Source organism: Dermochelys coriacea, chromosome 8 (assembly GCF_009764565.3).
Source record: "Dermochelys coriacea isolate rDerCor1 chromosome 8, rDerCor1.pri.v4, whole genome shotgun sequence".
Lineage (NCBI taxonomy): Eukaryota > Metazoa > Chordata > Testudines > Dermochelyidae > Dermochelys > Dermochelys coriacea.
Genome location: NC_050075.1, coordinates 32,714,177 through 32,737,509, shown reverse-complemented (window position 1 = coordinate 32,737,509; position 23,333 = coordinate 32,714,177). Strand labels below are relative to the sequence as shown.

At 41.2% G+C, this 23,333-nt stretch overlaps 1 protein-coding gene across 6 annotated transcripts in view; it reads right to left on the bottom strand.

Annotated features, from left to right (window-relative positions):
* The window catches only part of RANBP17 (RAN binding protein 17), a 256,018-nt gene that overhangs the window by 220,537 nt on the left and 12,148 nt on the right, over positions 1 to 23,333 (bottom strand). For all 6 annotated transcript variants that reach the window (XM_038413649.2, XM_043491410.1, XM_038413647.2 and 3 more), the window contains exons 3-11: positions 18,900 to 18,990; positions 17,040 to 17,206; positions 12,541 to 12,606; positions 11,388 to 11,492; positions 8,503 to 8,668; positions 7,399 to 7,472; positions 2,916 to 3,035; positions 1,598 to 1,744; positions 325 to 497 (exon numbers count right to left, since the gene is read on the bottom strand). In XM_038413649.2, coding sequence (XP_038269577.1) covers positions 325 to 497; positions 1,598 to 1,744; positions 2,916 to 3,035; positions 7,399 to 7,472; positions 8,503 to 8,668; positions 11,388 to 11,492; positions 12,541 to 12,606; positions 17,040 to 17,206; positions 18,900 to 18,990 — 1,109 coding nt within the window. The remainder of the gene's footprint in view (positions 1 to 324; positions 498 to 1,597; positions 1,745 to 2,915; positions 3,036 to 7,398; positions 7,473 to 8,502; positions 8,669 to 11,387; positions 11,493 to 12,540; positions 12,607 to 17,039; positions 17,207 to 18,899; positions 18,991 to 23,333) is intronic.

Genomic DNA, 23,333 nt, shown 5'->3' with positions numbered 1-23,333 from the left:
GAAGAGGCTCAGCAACAACAATATTTTAGATATTGCATTATAATGGGCAAGGATCTTTTTATAAAATAAGGGGGAAAAAAAACAACTTGAACTCAAGTTTCATTTTTAATTTTGCTTTTAAGACACTGGGCCAAATTCTGATCTCACAACAGTGAGAAACAGGAGTGACAACTAAAATCAATGAACATAATTTAATGTAACTGATGTGAGAAAAAGGCCATTAAGTTTTCTTGATTTTAAAACAAAAGCACAACAGAAAGAACAATGTACCAGCTAATCAGTGCTCTATACTGCGAAGTTCTGTTTATACTGAAGAAGGTTTACCTTATAACTACAGGAACAGATTCCAGTCTAGAAGTAATGTATGCTTTTGTGATCTCTGGTGCATATGTATCTAAAAGGTGTGGTTCTGTTGATTTCACAAAAGGTACCGATGCTACCATTCTTTGCCACAGAGTTAGCAGATAGTGAACACTGTTTGGAGCAAACTCCCAGTGCTACAAAGAAACAAATGTAATTTTCATTAGAGCATATCTTATCTCGTGAAAACTCATGAACATACAAATCTTATCTTTACTATTAGTATTATTTATGCTGAGGAAGTCCTCAAATATCCCAATCAGAATCAAGGCCCCACTGAATTATACTAGACCAGAGGTGGCCAAACAGCAGCTCGCGAGCCACATCTGGCTCTTTTACAATTAAAGTGCGGTTTGTGGATACCCCTCCCCCCATTCTCTGCCTACCAGACTGGGTGGAGGGAGGCTCAGGGCTTCTGCCTAGCAGCCCGATGGTGCAGCTAGGAGTTTCTGTGTGAGACAACTGGTGCCTGCTGGGGGGGGGTACAATTTAAAGGTTCCCCCCACAAAAGCTGGAGTCACACCCCTCGCTTACCCTCAGCGGGCCCTCCCTGCAGCTCCCAGATATTAGTTCCTTATGAAGAAGCAGATGCAAAGAATCAGGAGCTGTGGGGAGGGGTCGCTGCTTTAGCTCCTCTGCTTGTCCCCAAGGCCGCAGCTCCCAGCTTGCTGGCTCTAGCAGCTGCTGTACAGGAAGAGGGCCCAGTGGCACCATGTTATCAAGTGGGGCCAGCAAACCCTGGTAAAAATCTGGTGGGGGGGGAGGGGGGACCTGACCCCTGTGCCCCCTCCCATGCATCACCTCTGAATTCTGTCTAGCAGGGAGGGGATCTCAGGGCTTCAGGCCCAGGGGGCGCACCTGCCAGGGCTCAGGGCTTCAGCGGGAGCAAGGCTGAAGCCTTGAGACACCTCTCCCCACATGACTGAAGCCCTGAGCTCCAGCAGGGACCTCGCGGAGGCTCTCAAACATCTGAAGATTGTCATAAGCAGCTCAGAGTGTCAGTAATTTTGGCCAGCCCTGTACTAGACATTTTAGCACAAACACATAGGAAGATGTGAGCCCAGGGCTGAAGAGTTTACAAAGTTACATTACTGGCAAACTTGGAACAAAGTACATTTTCAAGTAAAAATAACATCAATTGAATACAAACCCAACCCCAAAAACAAAACAAAACAAAAAAAATCACCCAAACCAAATTCCACATCTGTTAAGAATTTAAGGCTGTATATATCCTTACCTGTAAACTAGTAATAGTGAAATTGGCTATCAACCTGATAACCTCTGAGTAATCCTTCACCATTACTAGTTCTCCCAACTGATAGTTTGTCTTTAGTCGAGCCAAAAAACGACAGAACTCATGGTAATTACCTGGATCAGATAAACCCTAAAATTACACAAGAAACAAAGTTTTTTTAAAATCACCAGACTAACCTAATATGCTCACAGCAACTGAATGCAGTGACTCTTTGGGCAGTAGGGAAAAGAGGACAAGGATCCTTTAAGGGTCCCTACTGTGTTTGGGTGATGAGAAGGTTTAAGAGGGGGATAGATTTCCCTCAGTGAAGCTAAGGGGGGTACAGGAAGTGGTTGGACTAGGGACTCATCCACCATATGCACCAGGGCACCATATACCCCTGCATTCCAGAAAGAATTCTCTTGCTCTCTCTCAATCCCTGATTAGCACCACCCATCTTCCCACCACAGGATCAGAGCAGAACCAGGTTTTATGATCAGTTGTGGGCTTGTGCTAGCCCCTTTTTTATTTGGTCCTGGGAAGGAATTTTTTCTTCACTGCCAGATTGGCTGGGGCAGAGTGGAGTGTTTTAGCCTTCCCCACAGCAAGTTAGCCGATGAGATAGGTAAGTTGGTTAGGTCAAGATGTCACAATTAAATAAGCAGCAAGTGTGGCCGGTGCCCAGTATAGGTACTCATTATAGAGGGGATAAACAGGAGTTGTAAGTGGATTTAGGGAGAGGCATCCTCTAACGGAAGCTGGAGAAAGGGAAGTTGGTGCTTGTAATGGCTGGTATAGCAGGAAGACAATTCCCCCCCCACATTTTTCAGTCCCCCTTAACCTTCACATTAGGGGTAGGCAGTGGGGTCCCAGCAACATGCTGATTGGGACCAGGTTGGGAAGAAGGGCTGACGGCAGCCCTCCCAAATAAGTGGAAACAATTAAGGATAGAATGATGACCAGCACTGTATGATTTATTGCCAGGTATTTCCAGAAACGTTGTGTGAATAAAAGGTGCAGCCTAATTAAAAGACCTCCATTGCCTCTTGTCTTTATTCCTACATGGCCGAGACAAGGGCATGTAACATCTCTTCAAACATTGTTAATTTAACAAATGACAACTTTGTTGTGCATAGCTTATTTTGTATGAACCGTGTCCCAAAATGATTTCTGGTTAAGAAAGGAGGAGAAGATTGGAAGTTTAAAGGAAGACCTCTTGAAGATGGTCATGAGGGATGAAGAGAGGCAACAGGGTTGCGACAGGGTACAGAAATTCACAAATAATTTTAACATTTGCAAAGAATTTAAAAAACAAAAATACCTGAGGATTTTCAAGGATTCTTTTCACTCCTTTGATTAGATTCCCAAGATACTTGGCACGTTCTGGATTGCTAAATAAAGATCTTCTTGTAGAAGCAAACTGAACCAAACAGGAAAGTGCCTAAAAAAAGGAAAATAATTGTAAAATTAAAAAAGCAAATCTCTGCTGCCTGACCAGTCATCTTCCCCTCACTTGGAAGGATTCTTCCCAGGACTGTTGCACCACTTATTATTCAGGTTGCTTAACACCCCCCATTATAAGGCAGTTTTTTCCATTCCGTATAATAACTGCCAAAGAAAAGCTTACTTACCTTATGCACTAATTGAGGTTCTTTGAGATGCGTCTCCCTATGGTTTTCTACACTGTAGGTGCTGCAGCACCCCTTGCGCCTGGGATCAGAGATCTTCAATAGCAGTGCCCATTGGCTGCATACGCTCCTCCCAGTTTCGCGCCATGGGCGGCATCTATATAGAGCAATGTGAGATCCAACTGCCCTCAGTTCCTTCTCTAACACAGAGCTTATCTTTGAGCTCCAAAGCAGAGGAGGAGAAGGGCAAGTAGTGGAGCACTCATAACACACATCTCAGAAAACCTAGCCACTGCACAGGGTGAGTAACCGGGTGCTCCACTGTAGGTGATTGTTGAGCAGTGCTCCTAGATGGAAAGCTGGGGCTTCGGAGTGGCGTCTAATAAGGAGGCAGTGCACCCTAGTAGGGCATCTGATGCTGTATCATGGATAATTGCATAGTGTTGGCTAAAAGTGTCCGCGGATGCCCAGGTGGCTGCTTTGCAAATGTCAGTTATCGGTACATTGTTGAGAAAGGCAATCGAGGTGGAGATAGAGCGAGTGGAATGTGCTCAACTTCCAGGTGGAGGTAGCTGGTTGTGCAGTTGATAACAAAGGTGTATGCACTGCATGATCCACTTGGAAAGATGCCGTTTGGATACAGACACTCCCTTCAACCATTTGGCAGTTGGAAGGAATAAATGTGGCGATTGTCTAAACGATTTATTTCTAGCAAAGTAAAAGGCTAAAACTCTCCTAACGTCCAGGGTGAGTAGAGTTGCTTCTTGTTAGTCGGTGTATGCCTTCGGGAAGAAAAAAGGAAGGTGGATAGGTTGGTTCAAATGGAAGGAGGATGGTACCTTGGATAGAAATTTTGGATGCGTGTGTAACATGACCCTGTCCTTATGAAAAATGTTGTATCGGGGGTATGCCATGAGAGCCCCTATTTCTCCTACTCATCGGGCCAACATGATGGCAACAAGAAATGCTGTCTTAATGGAAAGATGAATGAAGGAGCATGTTGCCATGGGCTCAAATAGTGGTCTGGTGAGAGGGTGCAAGATGAAGTTGGGATCCCAGGGTTGGGTGGGATGTCATATGTGAAGGTAAAGGTTCAAAAGGCCTTGAAGGAATCTCTTCATGAGCAAGTGGGTGAATATGGAATAGCCATTTATCTTGGGATGGAATGCTGGGATGGTTTCCAAGTGCATACGAATGAAGCTTGTAGATAGGCCTGATCTTTTAAGATCTAGAATATAATCTAGAATGAGTGGTAACAGGGTGTTCATTGCTGAGACATGATTGGCTTTGTACTGGGATTGGAATCTTTCCTATTTTTGGAGGTAAGTACAGTGAGTCGGGTCATGTCTGCTATTTAAGGGAACCTCTTTTATTGCCTCTGAACAGGTCATCTCCGAATCCTTAAACCATGAAGGAGACATGCCTTCAGATGAGCAGGACGTAGACTGGGATGGAGAATTCAGCCCGCATCCTGAGAGAGGAGATGTGGAATCAATTGCAGGATGATCAGAGAACACACCGTCATGCGTAAGAGGTAAGAATACCACATTTGTCATAGTCATGTTGGGGTTATGAAGATGACTCGGGCTCGTTCCATCTGTACTTTGTGAAGTACCTTAAACAAGAAAAGGTGGAAAGTAGAGCATAAAGTCGTAGAGCATCCCATGTAATGAGGAAGGCATCTTCCAGAGACCCATGGCCTAGACCCTCCCGTGACCAGAACTGGAGGCATTTGGTGTTCTATGGTGTGGCAAAGAGATCTATGCAGGGAAATCCCCAGTGGCTGAATATGAACTGAAGGACTCTTGTCTCTAGTTCCCACTCACAGTCTTGTTAGAATCGTCTGCTCAGTGAGTCTGCTGTAGTATTCTAGTGTCCAGGCAGGTATGTGGCTGAAATGTTGATGTGTTGGATACACCAATTCCACAATTTCAGTACTTCCAAGCATAGGGAGCAGGACCTCACTCCGCCTTGTCTGTTGATGTAGAATATGCAGGCGATATTGTCTGTCCAGTGTCTGCTCAGTGGTAGGAAATGTTGGTGTGCATTGTGAATCGCTCACAGATCTAGAAGGTTGATGTAGAGGCCCTTCCCTGCTCCACGTGGGTCTGAAGGTGTGCTCCCCAACTGATTAGGGAGGCATCATTATTAGAATCAGGGATATTGCTGGTTGGAGAAAAAAAGACCCACATACAGATGTTTTGCTGTTTTTTCCACCAGTATAGTGAATCCTTGATCTTGCTAGGCATAGACTGGAGTTAGTGAAGACTGTCTGGGAAGTACTGTGCATAGCCACACCTGGAGATAGTGCATGTGCAACCCAGCATGTTTTACCATGAACGTGGCTGCTGCCATGTGGCTGAGCAGCGGGAGGTATCATTTTGGAAGCTCTTTCACTGTGCTTCTCGATCCCAAGAGACAGCATGTCCACCTGTAGTCCTGCCCATTTAGAGTCCTGGGGAGTGGGGGGGAATAGCTCAGTGGTTTGAGCATTGGCCTGCTAAACCCAGGGTTATGAGTTCAATCCTTGAGGGAGCCATTTAGGGATCTGGGGCAAAAATTGGGGATTGGTCCTGCTTTGAGCAGGGGGTTGGACTAGATGACCTCCTGAGGTCCCTTCCAACCCTGATATTCTATGACTCTTGGACTTCTGTTTAGCTCCAGTACTGGAGGTACCCGGACGGTCATGGGAGTTAAGTCTGACCCCTGACGATGGTGAGGCTACTGACCTCGCAGGGGATGGCATTCTCTGAGGTGGTTCCTTTGAAAGCGATGTAGTGGCCAGTTTCTTCTGAGTAGGAAAGAGAGGATTTCCTTTTGGATGGCTGTAGCAAGCAGGGGTCAGCTGATGACCAAGTTGAGTGCGAGAGTCATGCCTGAGAAGTATCAGGGCTGGGGTCCAAAGCTGGCTGTAAAGAACTCTCCATGAGGAGAAGTTTCAGTCTGAGTTCATAGTCCTTTCAGGTCCGGGTGGCTGAGCTGATGCAGTGGTGCACTTCTGTGTGACATGGCCCCCACCGAGGCAACGGATGCACTGTGAGTGACTGTTGCTTATGGGTAAGGCCTACCAAGAAGAGAGATACCTCTTGAACCAGGGGGATCCCAGCATAGTCCCGAGGGGGAGAACTCCCATCAGGGTGGGTGGGAAACAGGGAAGCGTAAGGTAACGGGGAGGGAAGAGTAGCAAAGTTTTGGTTTCTTTTTAGGGGCAGAAAATTAATGAAAATGGCTAATCACTACTAAAGTAAGGCAAGTTAATGAGAGTATCTCTAAAGGTAGAAGGGCTCTGCTCTGTATTTGGTTTCACACCAAAGGTGGTTAAGAAGAAACTGAGGGCAGCTGGACCGCACAGCGCTACATACAGATGCCGACCCTGGCGCGAGATGGAGAGGAGTGAACGTGAGGCACTGCTACGGAAGATCTCCGATCCAAGATGCAAAGGGAGCTGCCAAATCTACAGTGGAGTACCTATAGGGACACTGCTTAAAGAACAACTATTTGGCTAAAATTTTCCATGCTGGTTGTCTGCCTCAGATGGAATTTTTTTTTTTTGGGCAAGTGTCAGCAAAAAAGAATTCAGCTGTGTTCATGAAATAAGCTAGATAAAAGGAGACGGATGAGATTGGGACTGTAAGAGGGGATGGAGGAGGGACAGAAACTGTGACTGGTAGTTGGTGGTGGTGAGGCTGTGACTGGGTTGGGCAAGAAGACTGGGAGCTGATGGTAGTGAGCCTCCCCAAAGCACTGGTTGCCCTGAATGAGGCAGCAGTCCTGGAGATAAAATAGTGTATAATCATAATTAAAGAATGTATCATAATGCACACACATTAAGGGTCAAATTAAGGGTGCACAGGCAACCTTAATTCTGGCATGTTCTAACTTCTGAGTGCTTGACTTTGCAATCTTAATGATATTCTTTTAACATATTTGGTGTATTTATTGTATATTTCAAATGGCAAATCATGACCATGAGGTTATAGAAGCTATTAAACATGCAAAAAAATTCCACATCTCCATTTACAAGGGATGGCCCAAATGATATGCAGGTGGCACCAAAGATGTCACTGGGGATGGACAGGGAGTAAACATTTAGCCTGTATGTTTAATAAATTTACAAAGTCAAAAGAGAACTGGTTTTAGTAATTATTATAATGTAAATCACTAAGCTTTACTTACCAACTGCGACAGCACTGGTGGAAGGGAATGATACAAATCAAAAAACAGGTCCAAGGTCTCTGGTTCTAAGAAGACTGAGGGGGGGAAAAAAAAAAGATGTTTTTATCACTGTTTATCAGTAATAATTAAATATCTATCACCAGATTTGTTTTTATTTTTCATAAAAGAGCCAAGAGTGATGTACAATTTTGATTAAAGAACAAAATATTAATATAAGTGTACTAAATAGCTCAGCTCAAACAATGTATAGTTTATAAGACCTTGTAATGCTCTTTCAGCACAATTAATCTATTCTATACATTAAAAGAAAAAAATTTATCTATACAACAAGTTGTGTGACAAAGTGCTGGGAACAACAGCTGAGTAAGCTGTCTGATCATTTAAACACCAGTTAATTCACACACCCAGGCAGTGGACCTGCCTATGCCTAATCAGTGAATTAGAATGGGCTGGAGGTTGGACTAACCAACTAATTGGCCCTTTAAGGCAGAGGGTAAATGAAGGCACAAGAAGGAAAAACAGGCTAGGAGAGGCAGAACCAAGAAGGATCTCTGAGTGGAGACACCTCTTCCCTCTCTCTTCCTTGGCAGAGGATTGAGCAGAACCTGCAGCTATATACATATGGCCCAGTAAGATCAAATGTAAATAAACTACATGCTGTTGTTTAACAACTGAACATCTCCAAATAGTCTGTATAGACAGAGCAGAAGAAGGAGTGGGACCTTGCCCTGTCACACATGCATACCCAGGAACGTGATTCTATAAATTACCTGTATTATATACACAGAGAGCTTACTGCAGCTCTTCAAAGTACTCAGATACTTTGGTGTGGGCATGGTATAAGAACCTGCAGAGAACAGTCTGAATTGCACACCGTAGTGTGGCATAGTACACCGTCTCTTTCCTTACTGTTTCTGTTATAGATAGAAATTATAAAATAGCCACATGAAGTTTCCTGTTTAATATATCAGCAAACAAGACTACCTTACAGGAAAAGATCTTAGATAACTTTATAATTACAAGTACTGTATCAAAACAAACAGATAACATATTCCATTACTTGTAGAATGCACTTTAGTGTTAACAGTTATGATCTTTTCTTACTTGTTCTCCAGTTTGTTGGGATTTGTACAGTGCATAGATCATCTGCGGACTCATCTGCTGAATTGCCAATGAAGTCAAAGTTAAGACAGTTGAGGACAAGTTTCAAGAGATGCATTGCTAAACTTTGTTGTTGTTGATCCTGAAGGTTTAAAGGTTTTGCCAATACCTATAGTTAAAAAATTAAAACATTTCATTAAGTTGTTTGTATACAACAGATTGAATATAATTTTGAAACAGAAAATATTTGGTTCTAAATATTTACAACAGATTGTCAGTACATAGTTAGAGAAATTTAAATTTTTTAAATATAAATTTTAAGTTTTAAAAGGTTTTTTTTGCCCATAAAGGATAGAGTAAATTCGATTTTATTCCTCTAAGAGACAGTTCTCTTCTCTCTAAAAAAGTGATACATTTTCCTATAGTATTGGTATATAAATTGTGACTCTCCAAGATACAGACCTAATCTTTAAAGTGTGGTTAAAAACTCAGAAGAACTTATCTAAATTTTACATTTACAATTCCATACTCATTCTCCCTCATTTGTTCCAGAGAAAATATGTTTTCACTTTACAATTCAAAAGCTCCAGAAACTCCTCTGGGGTATGAGAACCAGAATGGGTTCTTCTTGTTTTACAACATCATCAGTAATACAAAGCCTGCAATCTGAATTTAGCTAACAGTTTGCTGATATACAAGACCAGAATACAATACAACTCACTGTCCCTCAGCTAGCCCTACAGAGCCAAGAGTAAACACTTTTGTCAGTGAAGTACACTGATGGGATTCGGAGGCTTACAAGGAGCATACATTCTGAGTAAGATGAGTTTTACACAGGTCCTTCTCTAACTACAGCAATTACCATAATATAGAATTACAAAGAAAGCCATCACAACCACAAATTAAACAACTGACTACCACTATGAACATATAGTATAAAGGCAATGAGTTTCGAGCTTCAAACATATTAGTCACTAAAGTTGTTCTTGGGTTGGGAAATTGTTCCTTTAAAGAGTTACTTTTCTGTCCAAAACAACAATCAAAATGCAGCCCCTTCTTACTCAGTGAATCTGCTCCCTGTTTATATTCAGAGTCATATCTGTTGATTTAGTGACCAAAAGTTTTGACTCAGAGAGGGAGCTGGAATCTATTTTAAGCCATCAGCAAAATTGTTAACTGAGTTGTAATTGATGAATCTTCATCACTGGTGACGATGCACGAGACATAAAGAACCCAGCTTGGAAACCAACAGCTTGCTCTATTTTATTTTTATTTTCCAATTACACTTGTTACTCTGCTAAGCTTTTATACAACTTTTATGCAAGTGCTTACATTTTATAGGTAGAAGTTACACCAGTGGTTTGATAAATGTTAGTTTAGTGCACAATTAAATAAGTTAGTAAATACTATACTTATTACTATAGTTTCCTGAAGAGAAGTTAGCATTATACAGATGTTTTAATTATTACGTATTAACTACTACCTGGAAGGGTGGCTGGGTTGAACACGTGCAGACTTTTCAGTGTTTGGGAGTATCAATTTAACTTTAGTTCAGCTGAGTTTGAAGGCAACTAGGCTGGAGAATGTTTGGTGTGGCATGTGTGAGAGAAGGGGGTGAGAATGGAGTAGTGAGCATTGCCGGAGGGCAGTGTCCAGAAGAGGACACCGCAAGCTAGGGAGCATCGAGGATCCCAGACAACACTGCAGAGCAACAAGTGAGACACCACCTACAGAGGGACGCTCCACATCTGGACAGAACAAATTCCCAGAGCAACCAGCAGGAGGCACCGTGGTGGTGAGTCTACACGCATTACACGCCTAAATAAATAATTTGATTTTCCTCAAGTGTTGAACAACCAGCAAAGAAAGCACGGAAGGAGTGGGAAGCAATTGTTGTTTTTAAAAATAGACTACTATCAAATGCAAGCAGTTGCTTGGGCTTAAAAGAAGCAGAGCTCAGCAGCTTCCTAAGCACAATGACGGCCTTGATCAGCAGGGAAGACAAGATGCAAAGAGCAAGGCCCAGTTTTGGAGTCCCTTCAGCCTACATGGGCCTGAGACTCTTAGACTTCTGAAGGCTGCTCCTCAGTACCTGCTGTCAAGCCTGTGGAGAGGCTGGGGTCTGAACTCAGCCACATAGCCAGGTGGAGGGAACAGGGGGAGTGATCCAAGAAAAAAGGCACTACCCGCTGCGGGGCTTTTACTCACCCAGCGGCACTCCAGCGGCAGGCCCTCACCCGCCACCGTGGTGCCACCAAAGTCCCGGCGCGCCACTAGGTGAGTAAAAGCACCGCATTGGGTGGTGCCTTTTTTTTGGATCGCTCCCCCTGTTCCCTCAACAGGGGAAAATTTAAAAGGTGCCAAGACATTGACAAGGCGTCACTTGTGCTCTGTGGGGGAGCGGCTGCTGCCCTGCTCCTCCCCAGTTACGCTACTGTCTGAACTATCTCAGAGTGCCACACAGAGGCTCACAGGGCTAGCAAAAGAGGCAGAAACCCCTGGTCAGACAAGGCTGCTCTGCCACATCAAGAGGCTTTATCATCCTTTTTTAATAACACTAAAGTAGAAGGCCTAACTAAGCTAAAATAAAACTAAACTTGGGAAACAATATTGGAAACAAGAAGAAAAGCTCAGGATACGTGCTGCCTACTTTGGAAGGTAGAACGTAACTGAAGAAGCAAATAGACAAACTGGACAGGCACTCAAAAATTCAACCGTTTAATCGGTTGCTCGTGTGCGTTCTAATTTGATGTAAGCAAACACCAATCTAGGTACAGACTGACCTTGTCCACTCAGAGTAATACCTACCATAAATTTAAAGCAGTAAAAACATAAGAGCCTCATTTTAAGGCATTTTAATACTAGCTTCAGTTATAAAACAATCTTACCTCCTTTAGAAGGGAGCATGCCAGCATCAAAATATCCTTTAAAGACGTGTCACGGAATGAGGTAGCTATTTTACGATGTTTCGCTGAAGGTCTTGAATAATCAACCTAAAAAAAAATAAGGCCAGAAGAATAAACAAGTCTCTTTTCGTTCTTAAGACTAATGAAGGGGCATTTCTGGCATGAGTCATTAGTCACAACAGATGAAGACTGGTCTGGTACCAAGTCCAGGCCTCCTGGTTTTTCTTACCAATACCAACACCCACTGACTCTGTGCTTTCCTATCCATTGTTGTTCTATTTTTTCCTACATTACCTATTATTTCTGTTTTATCCTAGTCCCTACTCATGATGCTGACTTACTGGGTCTACAGCAACACCAAGAACAAGCGGAAGCAAGCGATGAGATATTCAGCAGCTGTTCTGCAAAACATCACCTATGGATTTCATGTGAAATTCCTCATACACTGTGGAGAGAGCTGGTCTGCACTTTGACTGTTCCTGTTTTAGTGTTGTACCAAGTCAGGTCACCAAATCATTTTTCTTTTGCTTTAATTTTGGTGTTTTTCCTTCTCTCTGATCAATACACTCCATTTCTAGCTCGTTCCCTATCCTCCATCCCAAACCATGAAAACCAGAATCAAAATCCACTCTCCAGGATAATTCTTCTTTGAACTTTATGTACAAAACCACAAAGAGCAAGCTGCTGAGATTGGTAATGAGATAACGAGTATGTCTACACCGCATTTGGAGGCGTGACTGCAGCTCAGGTAGGCATACCTATGCTAACTTTAATCTAGTTTGCACAGCTAAAAAAACAGTAAAGACATGGTCGCGTGTATGATATGGGCCAGCAACATATGTACCCAGTGTTCTGAGTGGGCTTGTACAGCTGAAGCCTGTTTCACCGTGCCTTCGCTGCTATATATATTTTTGGCAATGTTTTCCCCCTTCCCACTCCGCAGCTGATGGGCAACCTACTTTTAGGTCACACCCACACATTGAGAAGTCTTGGTCCCCTAAACACCTGGGGTTTTAAAACAAAAGAATCCTCTTAGTCTAATACCACTTCTATAGTGTGCAGGGGGACTCTGACACATTGCTTTAGCAGAGTTACATTCATCTCATACAAATGGGAAAAAATTATACATACTTACTAGGTTCATTTCCTGAGTCAGTTCTGAAAGAATCATCACTCCTATGATATAATGGTCCACAGTCGCCTACAGAACAAAACAGATACATTCCCTAATCTATACATCTAAAATGTAACACTAGACATTTCTAATATTAGCAGAAACAGGTTGGGTGAAGCTAAATTTTTAGGGTGAGATTTTTAAAGTTGTCTACAAGATTTAGATATCCAATTCTCATTAAACTAGCATGAACTGCAAGTCCAAATCCCAAAGGTGGCTTTCAAAATCTCACCATAAAACATTAAAACTTAAGAATGATATTGTATATCTTCCGTTTAGAAATAGATATTCTGAATATCTACATTAGAGGAACTCAACTATTAAACACTTCTCTAGGGTTGATTCAATTCTTTATCCTTCCAAGGTAGCTATAATGAGTCCCACACAGTTTAGATGAGAGTTTAAAAAAAAGTGTCCTGGGTAGATTAAAGATCAGATGGTACTTTTCAGAAGAGTACAGATTTGCACCGAGGTCTGGTCAAACATTCCCCGTTACGCTGGCAAGCAGAATGCTGGTTTTGGCCTGACTGACATACTCCATCCTGCAAGAGTCTGCATCTTAACCGTGAAGTGATTCCTCTATATATTTAGTGTCGTTCAATGGGAGCCACACAGGATCATATCAGAGGGTATGACCCACAACTGAACAATTCTTTGGAATGATTTGAGATGAAAGGCATTCTATAAAAGTGTAAATGTGAAACTACTACTAATAAACAACTCTTTAGGATATTATTCATAGAAATGATTTAATATTACTTTGCACTTCAATAAGAACACAATAGAGTTCCCTTCACTGGGGCATTACAGAGCACTGAATAATAAAACATGATTAAGATAATCACTTTGTTTAAAATATTTAAAATCAATGATAAACTAATTAGCGTTACAGACTACTGCCTTTGGTTACAGAAAGTGGACATAACCCTCTGAATCAAAGTCTGCAATCAACAGTTGCTCAGCTGTTTCAGGACATCCAGAAAGCAGTGTAGACCTTTTCTCTCAAATGTGGAACTTACCTCAGTTTTCCTTGCCTTTGTCACCTCCAGACTGGATTAATCTAGTAACCTTGAAGAGCACCCAAACTTCAGCTAATGCAGATTTTCATTGCTTACACATGGGGTCTGATTCTCCACTGTCCTTCACCTTGTATAGTCATTTATACCTGTGCACAGTAGATGTACAAGGCTACCAAATCAGCATGATGGCATAAGAGGTTTTTTGTTTTTTTTGTTTTTTTTTTTTTTTAAAACACCTGCTTTGCACTGGTGTGAATGACTATATCAGGTGCAGAGCAGTGGACAATCAGAACCATGGAATATATATTACACCTGTGCTCCATAGAATGCACTGGCTTTCAGTTTGCTTCTAGGTAAAAGATAAAGCGCTGGTTTTGATTTAAAAGCTCTTTATGGTTTATGTCCTCCCTCCTCGAAACCGGTGTTCTAACCTGGCACTTGTGATCAACTTGATTACCCAAGCTGATAGTCCCAAGATTTATACATCTAGGGTATGGTGACAGTGTTTTCTCAGAAGAGGGTCTTTGACTCTGGAATTAATTTCCTTCTCTTTTGCCTGACAGATGCCAGTTTTGCCAATCTTTTCAGCACACTTCAAGGCCCATATGTATGTTCAGGCTTTTCCTGATGGGACCAGAGTAGGAAGGGCCTCTTTTGGAAAGTGGGTATGGGAAGTGCACAGAAGCAAGTTTTTTTTCAGGGTCACTGTTATTTTGTCTGTTTAAATGTGCATTGCTCATGTGAGACTCTTGATATTGGTCAAGTGGCACTCTACAGGTTTGTTTTTGCTTTTTGTTCAAACTAACAAAACGGGTACTACAAACAGAAAAAGTAAAAGTGTTCCACAATCATGGAGCAGATAACTATGGGAACTTATTTAAATAGCTCTTGAATAATAAGTTAAACACCTTAATGTCTTTCATATCAGAACCTCAAAGCAGGTTGCATATATTCATTATATCACACAAGCGCCCTGGGTAATAAGAAAATACTAAACATATTTTACAGATGGGGGGGGAACTAAAGCATAGACTTGCCCATGTTGATAGCGAGAGTTAGTGGAACACCTGAGAATAGAACACAGGAGTCCTGACTCCTAAACACCTTCTCTGCACAGTAAATTACATTCTAATTCAAACGGGATCAAATTCACATATGATTACTAAGATGGACATAGCTAAGACTGCTATTCACTAATTATCAACAAATACTATTATGGCTTGATTTTTTTTTTCAATTTTATGGTCATTCTCAGTTTAGCTCAAAAAATTCCATTTACATATTATAATCAAATTATTTTGAAAAAGAGAAACAAATGAAGCATAAATCTGACATTCAATGGCAGAGAACACGACTGAAACTGTTGCACCCATTATTTTCCTTGTGGAATAGCCAGAAACACCATCACAGACAGCATCCTAGACCAACAATACATAATACCATCCCTTAAGGAAATAAATGCAGAAATATCTAGACAAATCCACTACAGATATTTCACTGAAATAAGTTCTGGAAAAAAAATAACCCCTCCGCCCCATTCCATGTATGTATTTTGATCCTAATTTCCTTACACTCTTGAGTTTTAATGTTGTTCCTAATCTAGGGATTATGGATGTGTTTAGAGACTAGTAGAAAAAACACAAGACCGTATCTGTGCCACTCACCAAGCAGCATCAATAAAACTCTCCACCCCACCTTTCGTTTAAAGATCACTGGTCATAACCTTATTGAACTGTTTTACTCCAAACCTTAAAAGGAATCAAACAAAACAGTTGGGTCCTTACTCAGCTATGTGTGCACTGCAATCCTTTGCAGCTAAAGTCCACGCCTAGCCTTCCTTCCATGTACAAAGTCAAGCTCATCCCTGAGGGTGCAATGCTCCAATATGCCACCCAACCAATACAAAGTATTACCTGTCTTTAGTCTCCTTATTTTCAAAGCTCCACCTATGTCTCTGAGATAAGAGGCAATGATATTTGTAATCTTCCTGCATGTTCCTCTGGACTGCTAATAAGGGGGCATTGAGGGCATCACAACAACCCACACACACCCTGAATCGTTTGCTACTGCTTCTGGCAATGTCTGCCAGGCGATCTTTGCAGATCATTGTTTTTCAGAGTCAGGAAAAAATTTGCTCATGTAGCAGAGTGGGAGGTTTCACCTTTTCCTGACCACCATGCTAGTTTCACCTGGCAGATTTTCATACTGGTTCCTGCCACCTGGCCCTACCTAACCTAACTGCTCTAGAGCATACTGGGTCCAATCAGATTCCTTGTGCCAGGATCGATGAAGCCAAGGTTGGATGGGAAGCAAGATGGCCCCAAATGCTGGAGGGGAAGGTGAGTAACCCTCCCTTATACGCTCATATCCCTTTAACTAAAAGCTCAATTATTGTGACTTGGGTTTAAACACACTAGGTCATAAGACAAGGAAAGCCCACAATGCCAACCCCACAACTGTGAACTACCTACCCACTTCCATTGCCTAAGTGGCAGACTCCTTACAAATTGTGACTCCACCCCCACGGAGACAGAATACACATTCTAACTCTTTTTTTTTAAAGCAATCAGCTCTGCTTTTTTGGGTCATGCAGGAAAAGATTTTTGATGTGACCATAAGAGAGGAGGAATGCTGACCATGTCATTATCAAAACCACTTTGTGTGTGTACAAAACAACAGATCACCTTTGCAGTACAGTAAAAATCTTTACACATACCTTTGCAAGTAGTTACAGTTAGGGCAGTATATCTCCATATTCCTGTTAATAAGCTACATGAGTATGGTAGACATGTTATCAAAAAGGCAACACTATAAAGATTTTAATGACAACTACTGTATCAAATATAGAAACTTTTTTCTTTTTGATCCATTATCAAGGACCAGTGTTTAGAAAAGTGTACTGGTCCTGCAAAATTTTTGTATTGGTCCTACAACTGACCACTGTTTGCACAATTGTAGCAGCCAATATTGCAATAATTGCTACAGTCAGAGTTAATGCTTTATTCCATTTGAAGGATGAGATTTCCCACCTTTCAGATGGTATAGTACTCATTTCTTCATGTTTTTGAATAAAACTCTATTAGAATTCAAGTGAGGAAAAATAAAGATGGTAACCAGAATGGCATGATTTTAAAGTCTGCTAACTCAAACTGCCAAGGTGAGAAACAAGTGTTTTATATCTTTGAAAAAAATGGGGTATGGAATAAAGCATTTATTTCTAGCCCTGGCAGTTTGCTAAAAACTAAACCTTAAACCTGGCAGGTCTGCTCTGGTCCTTTGACCTAAGCAATTTTTTTTGGCATTGGTCCCTGCCTTTCTAATCTATGTGTATAAATACCCTTTGGGTTACTCAGCAAGCTATTCATTAAGCGAGAAGAGAGATGAATTTAATGCAACACTATGTAATTTTAAGTAGCAGCATGATTGGATAATTTTTCTTACCTGTAAAAATTTTTTTACATCAGCAATAATGTCTCTGAAGATGAGCTGATCTTTTTGAACCTCAAACCATCCTAATTTTGTAATCTTAGCAATGACCTGAACAAGAGCCTGGATGACAAAAGGAGCCAGCTTGGGTTGAGAGGCTACGTAGTTCAGAATGTAATTCCCTGTAAAGAAACATGCTTAGTTAACATCACAATTCTTTTAAAAAACACACTTGAGCCATTATAACAAATGTGGGAATCTAGGTCATGTGACGTAATTTTTTTTTAAGCTTAGTATAAAAGACACTAATTTCAAAAAAATTAAGTCATGGAAAATATTAACTACTTTGGAGCTATTTGCACCAAAGTATGTATGTAATTATCATTCTAACATACATTTGACAATAGTTTGTGAATACCAAGGATGCTGACCGGTTAACCAATTTAATCATTCATTTTGTCCCACGTACTGGGCATCAATTACTCTGCCTCAAATGCAACAGCAGCCTTCATACCTCATTTATGAAATACAAGAAACTAACAGTGTTCTCAAGCATGCGCATGTACAGGCTGCTTTCAATTCTGTCAACGCATATTTCCTAGGGCAGAAAACTTTTCACCTAACTTTTCACCTTCCTCAAATAAGAAAACAGTTTCCTGGGGAGTGGAAGGGAAGGTCATTTTTGCTTTATACACTTGCAGGATGATTTATCATATACCTGTACAAAAGTTCATTTGTTCCTGAGGAGAAAAACAACACGTAGGCTGAAATTATTCATCAAGAAAGGTGTATTCACAATCCTGTAGATTCAATCCTTTCTCCACAGAACAGGTACAACACTAGCCAAAGTAGTGCAGACTTCTTCCTCAGTAGGGAGCCTCAATACTATCTAGAAGGCTTTCCTCTATGTACATTCAATCCTAGGCCTCTCAGACATTTTTCTGCAAAATTAAGACCTCTTGCAAAATACCTAAAACTTGTTTGAAACATTCTAAAATGTTTGTGTTCTCCTCATCCCTGGTCTAAATAACATTTAACAGTACTGATAATTCCAATCTATTTCAGATGTTTCTCATGCAAAATGATTAATTATTCAAAGATCAGTCCTACTAAGATTTACACACATGCTTAATTTTAAGAACATGAGTAGCCACAATGAAGTTAATGTCACGCCCTTAAAATCCATCACATGTGTAAGTTTGTGCAGGGTCCTAAGTCTGGAAGTGAACTCTGCCCTGACTTGCTTATCACAACTGAAAGAGCTAATCTGAAAGGGAAAAAATGGAGTAACATGTAAATATAAGAGATTAGTAGGTGTACTAATATCTAGGAATTTTCATGTTTCCAAACATTCACTAACCTTCACTACACCTTGTGAGGTAGGTAAGGATGACAACTATTATATTCTTTTTACAGATGGGAAACTGGGTTCCTCCTAAAATTCTCCTATTTGCAGGGGAACACAGCCACCGCTACACCCCTGATGGGTGCAATGTATGTTTGCATCCACAATCAGTGAGTTCGTCAAACAGGGAACTGGCAAGAGCAGGAAATGAGTTCCACCATGTCAGGCCCCTCTACAAGAGTAAGGGACAGCAGGAAAGGACACTGTGCTCTCTCTCTTTTATACCCATGTGGTCAGGTTCTCTCCCTTATGTCCAATAAAGCACAGAAAGGACTTAACGTAGTTTCTAGGTCCTATCAGGTGCTTACTGCTCTGGCAACTAGAAAATCCAGCTATTTTTGGCTTTGAAAGTGAGAAAATTTGATTTGGAAGTTAACAGAAGAGAATAAATGCAGAACCTGACAGTGTCAGGTTAGAGTCATTCTCTGACTACAACTACAATTTTAATAGAAATAATACAAGTTACTTACTGATGTCAATCCTTTGTTCGATGGGTAAAGGAGTTGTTCTGCTTACAAGTTTGGAAAGGCATGTTGCTGCTAGAAGCTGAGCATAGGATGTCTATAGAAACAAACACCATACCATTTTATATAAAAAAAAAAATGGTTATGCGAAAAGAAAGCGGAACGAACAGGTAGGAATACAGTTGGTCAGACAATGATTTGGCTATATACTCGATATATGAAAAATTAAATATAAATACAACACAATCGCTTTTAAAAATCACTAAAAATTCCAAGATATAGGAGATGAGAAGACCCTTCCGTTCCCCTTGTCCAGCACCCTCGAAAAATGTAGACTTGTGATTGGAACTACTTTTCTAACAACACTTTCTCATTCTTATTCTAACACCACATCTCTCATTCACTGGCTGAGTTTTCAAATCTTTGGTTTTAAATCATTTGATGTTTTATAACTAAGGGATGAATTTGTCATACTAGATTTAGTCACAAGAATCCTGAATTCAAAGATCTGAAGTCTTGATTTGCTTTGTTTGTTTAATACTCATGACTTTAGCATTTGAGTTTTTTGTGCATGATGGTTAAAAAAAGGTTCATTACAGCCTTGAAGAACTTAGTTTACTTTTCAGTCTTCATCTGAGACCACAAGAGATGTGATCCGCAACACCTCTGGCAATGCCATAGATCAGACCAGGCATCTCTCTATGAAAACTGTAATTGCACTTGGAATGAAACTCCTTAAAGATATTCTTTAATTCAACAAATTGAGTTGGGGATTTCAAAGATGACTCTGGCAAAAATCAACATTCAGAACTGTTATTACAACTCATACTCCGTCATTTTCTCAAGGGTATTGCTTCCCAACTGCATAAACACAAAAAGGCAACATTCACACCTAATAAAATGCTAGTCCAAGTATTAGTCCACTTCCATTATGTCACTCAATTATACCAATTCTCCTCTAGCAGACTCACTTTCAATTCAACAATACTATCTCCCTAAATGCACACATGAAAGACCTGAAGATCACACTACAATGCACAATTTTAACATCAACCTTCCAACACTATATTACTTAATAGTTTAATCACAAATATCTTAAAACTGCATTCTTAGAACTTCCGTACCATACAGTAGTCAAAAAAACACTGAGCCAGATTATCAGCAGTTTACACAAAAGTATTGGGGGGAAAAGCATAGCTCTAATCCACCTTTTTACTCCCTTGATCTTGGGCCTGTTGGAAGCCAAAACAGTCATAGGACTGCTTTAAGGTTTCATGGCCTCATAGGAAGCACTGCACCAGCCCCGGATCAGACAGAGCAATCTGCACCTGCCTACCTCCACCTCTGTGCACTACCTCTGTTGGAAAAGTCCCCAGCTATCCCTCCAATGTAGCTTTACACTTGCTTTGTGCTGCTGAGTTGGGGTTCAGAATCTGGCCAACAAAATTAATTACATACTTGAACTTCTTACCCTTTCAAACCACTGTTGCCTGATCTGTGGATTGTGTATTAATTATGTTGATTACTTAGGATTTTCCAGTTAACACTCTGAGGGTTTGAGGGATTCTTGTCTCAAGATCAACCCCAGTTTTATCAAAATTACTGGTCAGTTGGGAACCCCATTATGCATGGTTACAACACTCACACTTCTATATTTGTAACAGTTTAATAATACAGTTAGCAAAGTCACCAACACTCTAAGCCAGCAAGGTAGTCAGAAATAATAAAGAATGTACATTTGAACACCCATATACTCACACCATCCCTTGCAGAACAACCTAAAATATTAGCCATTATCTTCCTCATCACTCTCACCAGTCGCCATCATCCTGGCACCTCTCAAGGGCAACATACATCTCTCTCTTCCTAAGCATATAGGCGTTTATAGTATCTTACACTGATGCAGCTGTGCCTAATGCATATTCAGTAGGGGTTTCTCCCCTTTTTCTTATGTGTGTTTCCTTACCCCAGTCATAAAATAAAGGGAAGGGTAACAATCTTCCTGTACACAGTACCATAAAATCCCTCCTGGCCAGAGGCACGAAATCCTTTTTCCTGTAAACAGTTAAGAAGCTCAGGTAACTTGGCTGGCACCTGACCAAAAGAACCAATAAGGAAACAAGATACTTTCAAATCTGCAGGGGGGAAGGTTTTGGTCTGTCTGTTCTGTGTGCTTGCCAAACACAGATCAAATAAGCAAGCAATCCAACTCCATTAGAATTAGTAAGTACTAGCAAGGGAATGCATTAGCTTATTTTTGTTTTGGCTTGTGATTTTCTCTGTGCTGAGAGGAAGGTGTATTCCTGGTTTTCTTTTTGTAACTTTAAAGTTTGGTCCAGAGGGAAATCCTCTGTTTTTTTTAATCTGATTGACCTGTAAGATTATCTTCAATTCTGATTTTACAGAGGTACTTCTTTTACCTTTTTTCTTTCAATAAAGTTCTGTTTCTTTTAGAATCTGATTGGTGTTTTTTTTTTAAGTCTCCTAAAAAAACCCCCAATGTTGGTCTGTGCTCATCTTGTTTATTCTCAAGCCTCCCCAGGAAAGGGGATGTGGGGGCTTGTGAGGATATTTGGGGGGAGTAGGAACTCCAAGTGGTCCTTTCCCTGAGTTTGTCTAAATCACCTGGTGGTGGCAGCGTTACCTAATCCAAGGTACAAGAGAGAATTTGTGCCTTGGGGAGTTTTTAACCTAAACTGGTAAAAATAATCTTAGGGGGTCTTTCATGCAGGTCCCCACCTCTGTACCCTAGAATTCAGAGCGAGAAGAAAACCCTGACACCTACTAATATTAGGGTGCCCTTATCCTAGAGTTTAGTATATTAATGATTTCAACTTATTACCATATAAGCCAATTTGTTGTCAAGGCAAATTTATAGTTAAGTATTTGCCAATGAGTCTATACTAAAATATCCACGCCAAGTATCAGTTTAATATTCCTGCAGTTGCCAAATGTTATGTACAAACTTCCCTCTTAAACACTCTATTCCCAGTTCCCCAAAACTTAGGGGTTACCGTTGGGCCACTTATCTGTGCCAAAGTTCATAGGCCTCAAACCTTATGCTAACTGCTTAAGCCAATGTCTTACAGCAGTGGTTCTCAACCAGGGGTACGTGTATGCCGAGGTCTTCCAAGTGATACATCAACTCATCAAGATACTTGCCTAGTTTTACAAGAGGCTATATAAAAAGCACTAGCAAAGTCAGTACAAACTACAATTTCAGACAGACAATGACTTGTTTTTTGCTGCCCTATATACTATACACTGTACAATGTAAGTGCAATTGATTAATTTTATAATTATATGGTAAAAATGAGAAAGCAAGCATTTTTTCAGTAATCATGTGCTGTGACACTTTTTTTTTTATGTCTGATTTTGTAAGCAAGTAGTTTTTAAGCGAGATGAAACTTGATCATGAGCAGCACATGAACCGCCCCAAGCCCTGCGCCTTCTGCTTGAAGCCCCACCCCTTCTGTGCCCCCCACCCCATCCCAGAGTCCCCCCACCCCAGGCTGGTGCCCCCAGCCTCACCCCCCTAACCCTGGAGCGAGCAGCACAGCAGCGGGAGGGCGGGCAACGTGGCCGCAGCACCCCCACCCCAGAGCAGTGGGAGGAAGCTCCATACCCCAGCCTCAGAACAGCAGGAGGGCAGACAATGCGGCCTCAGCCTCCCCAGCCCCAAAGCACAGGGCGGGCGGGAGCTGGGGCCGTCCCACAGGGAGATTGGAGCGGCCATGCCAAGCGAAAGCTGGAGGGGAGAGGGGCCTGGGGACAGAACCATGGGTGGGGCCATGCCTGGCTGTTTGCGGAGGAACAGCCTCCCCCAGCCTATGGTACCCACTGTCCATGCTTGGGGTATATAAGACAAATGAGACTCTTGAAAGGGGTACAGTAGTCTAGAAAGGTTGACAGCCACTGTCTTACAGGATACAGACCTGGAGGCTTCCTTGCATTACTGCTAAGTAAAATAAATGCTAAAGCTAGCTCTATGGGCTGGGCTACACCACACACATAGATATACACTATGATTTTTAAAAATCTAAGATCAATTAAACAATACACATTACATCTGAAAAATATATGAGTGGTTTAGTAAAGACACACTTTGTTTTATATGTATTTGTACATAATGTAAAAAACCCAACAGATTAGAGTTAAAGAATTTACTTGCTATAAATTTTCAAAAACAAGGTAGATGTGCCATTTTAAAATGAATAACAAACAGATTTACCTGAAAATTCATTACTGAGGAAAAAGTGCTATAGTTGGATACATTATTTTCTTCATAAATGCAAGAAGTTTAATTCCTGCTTCAAGTGTAAGCTTCAGCACAACTATAATCTTAGCTATGGAGCCACTACCATGCCTCCACAATAACAGAAATGGAAACTACACCTTAACAACAAAGCTGTTGAGCACCATTTTGATATCAGTTGATAG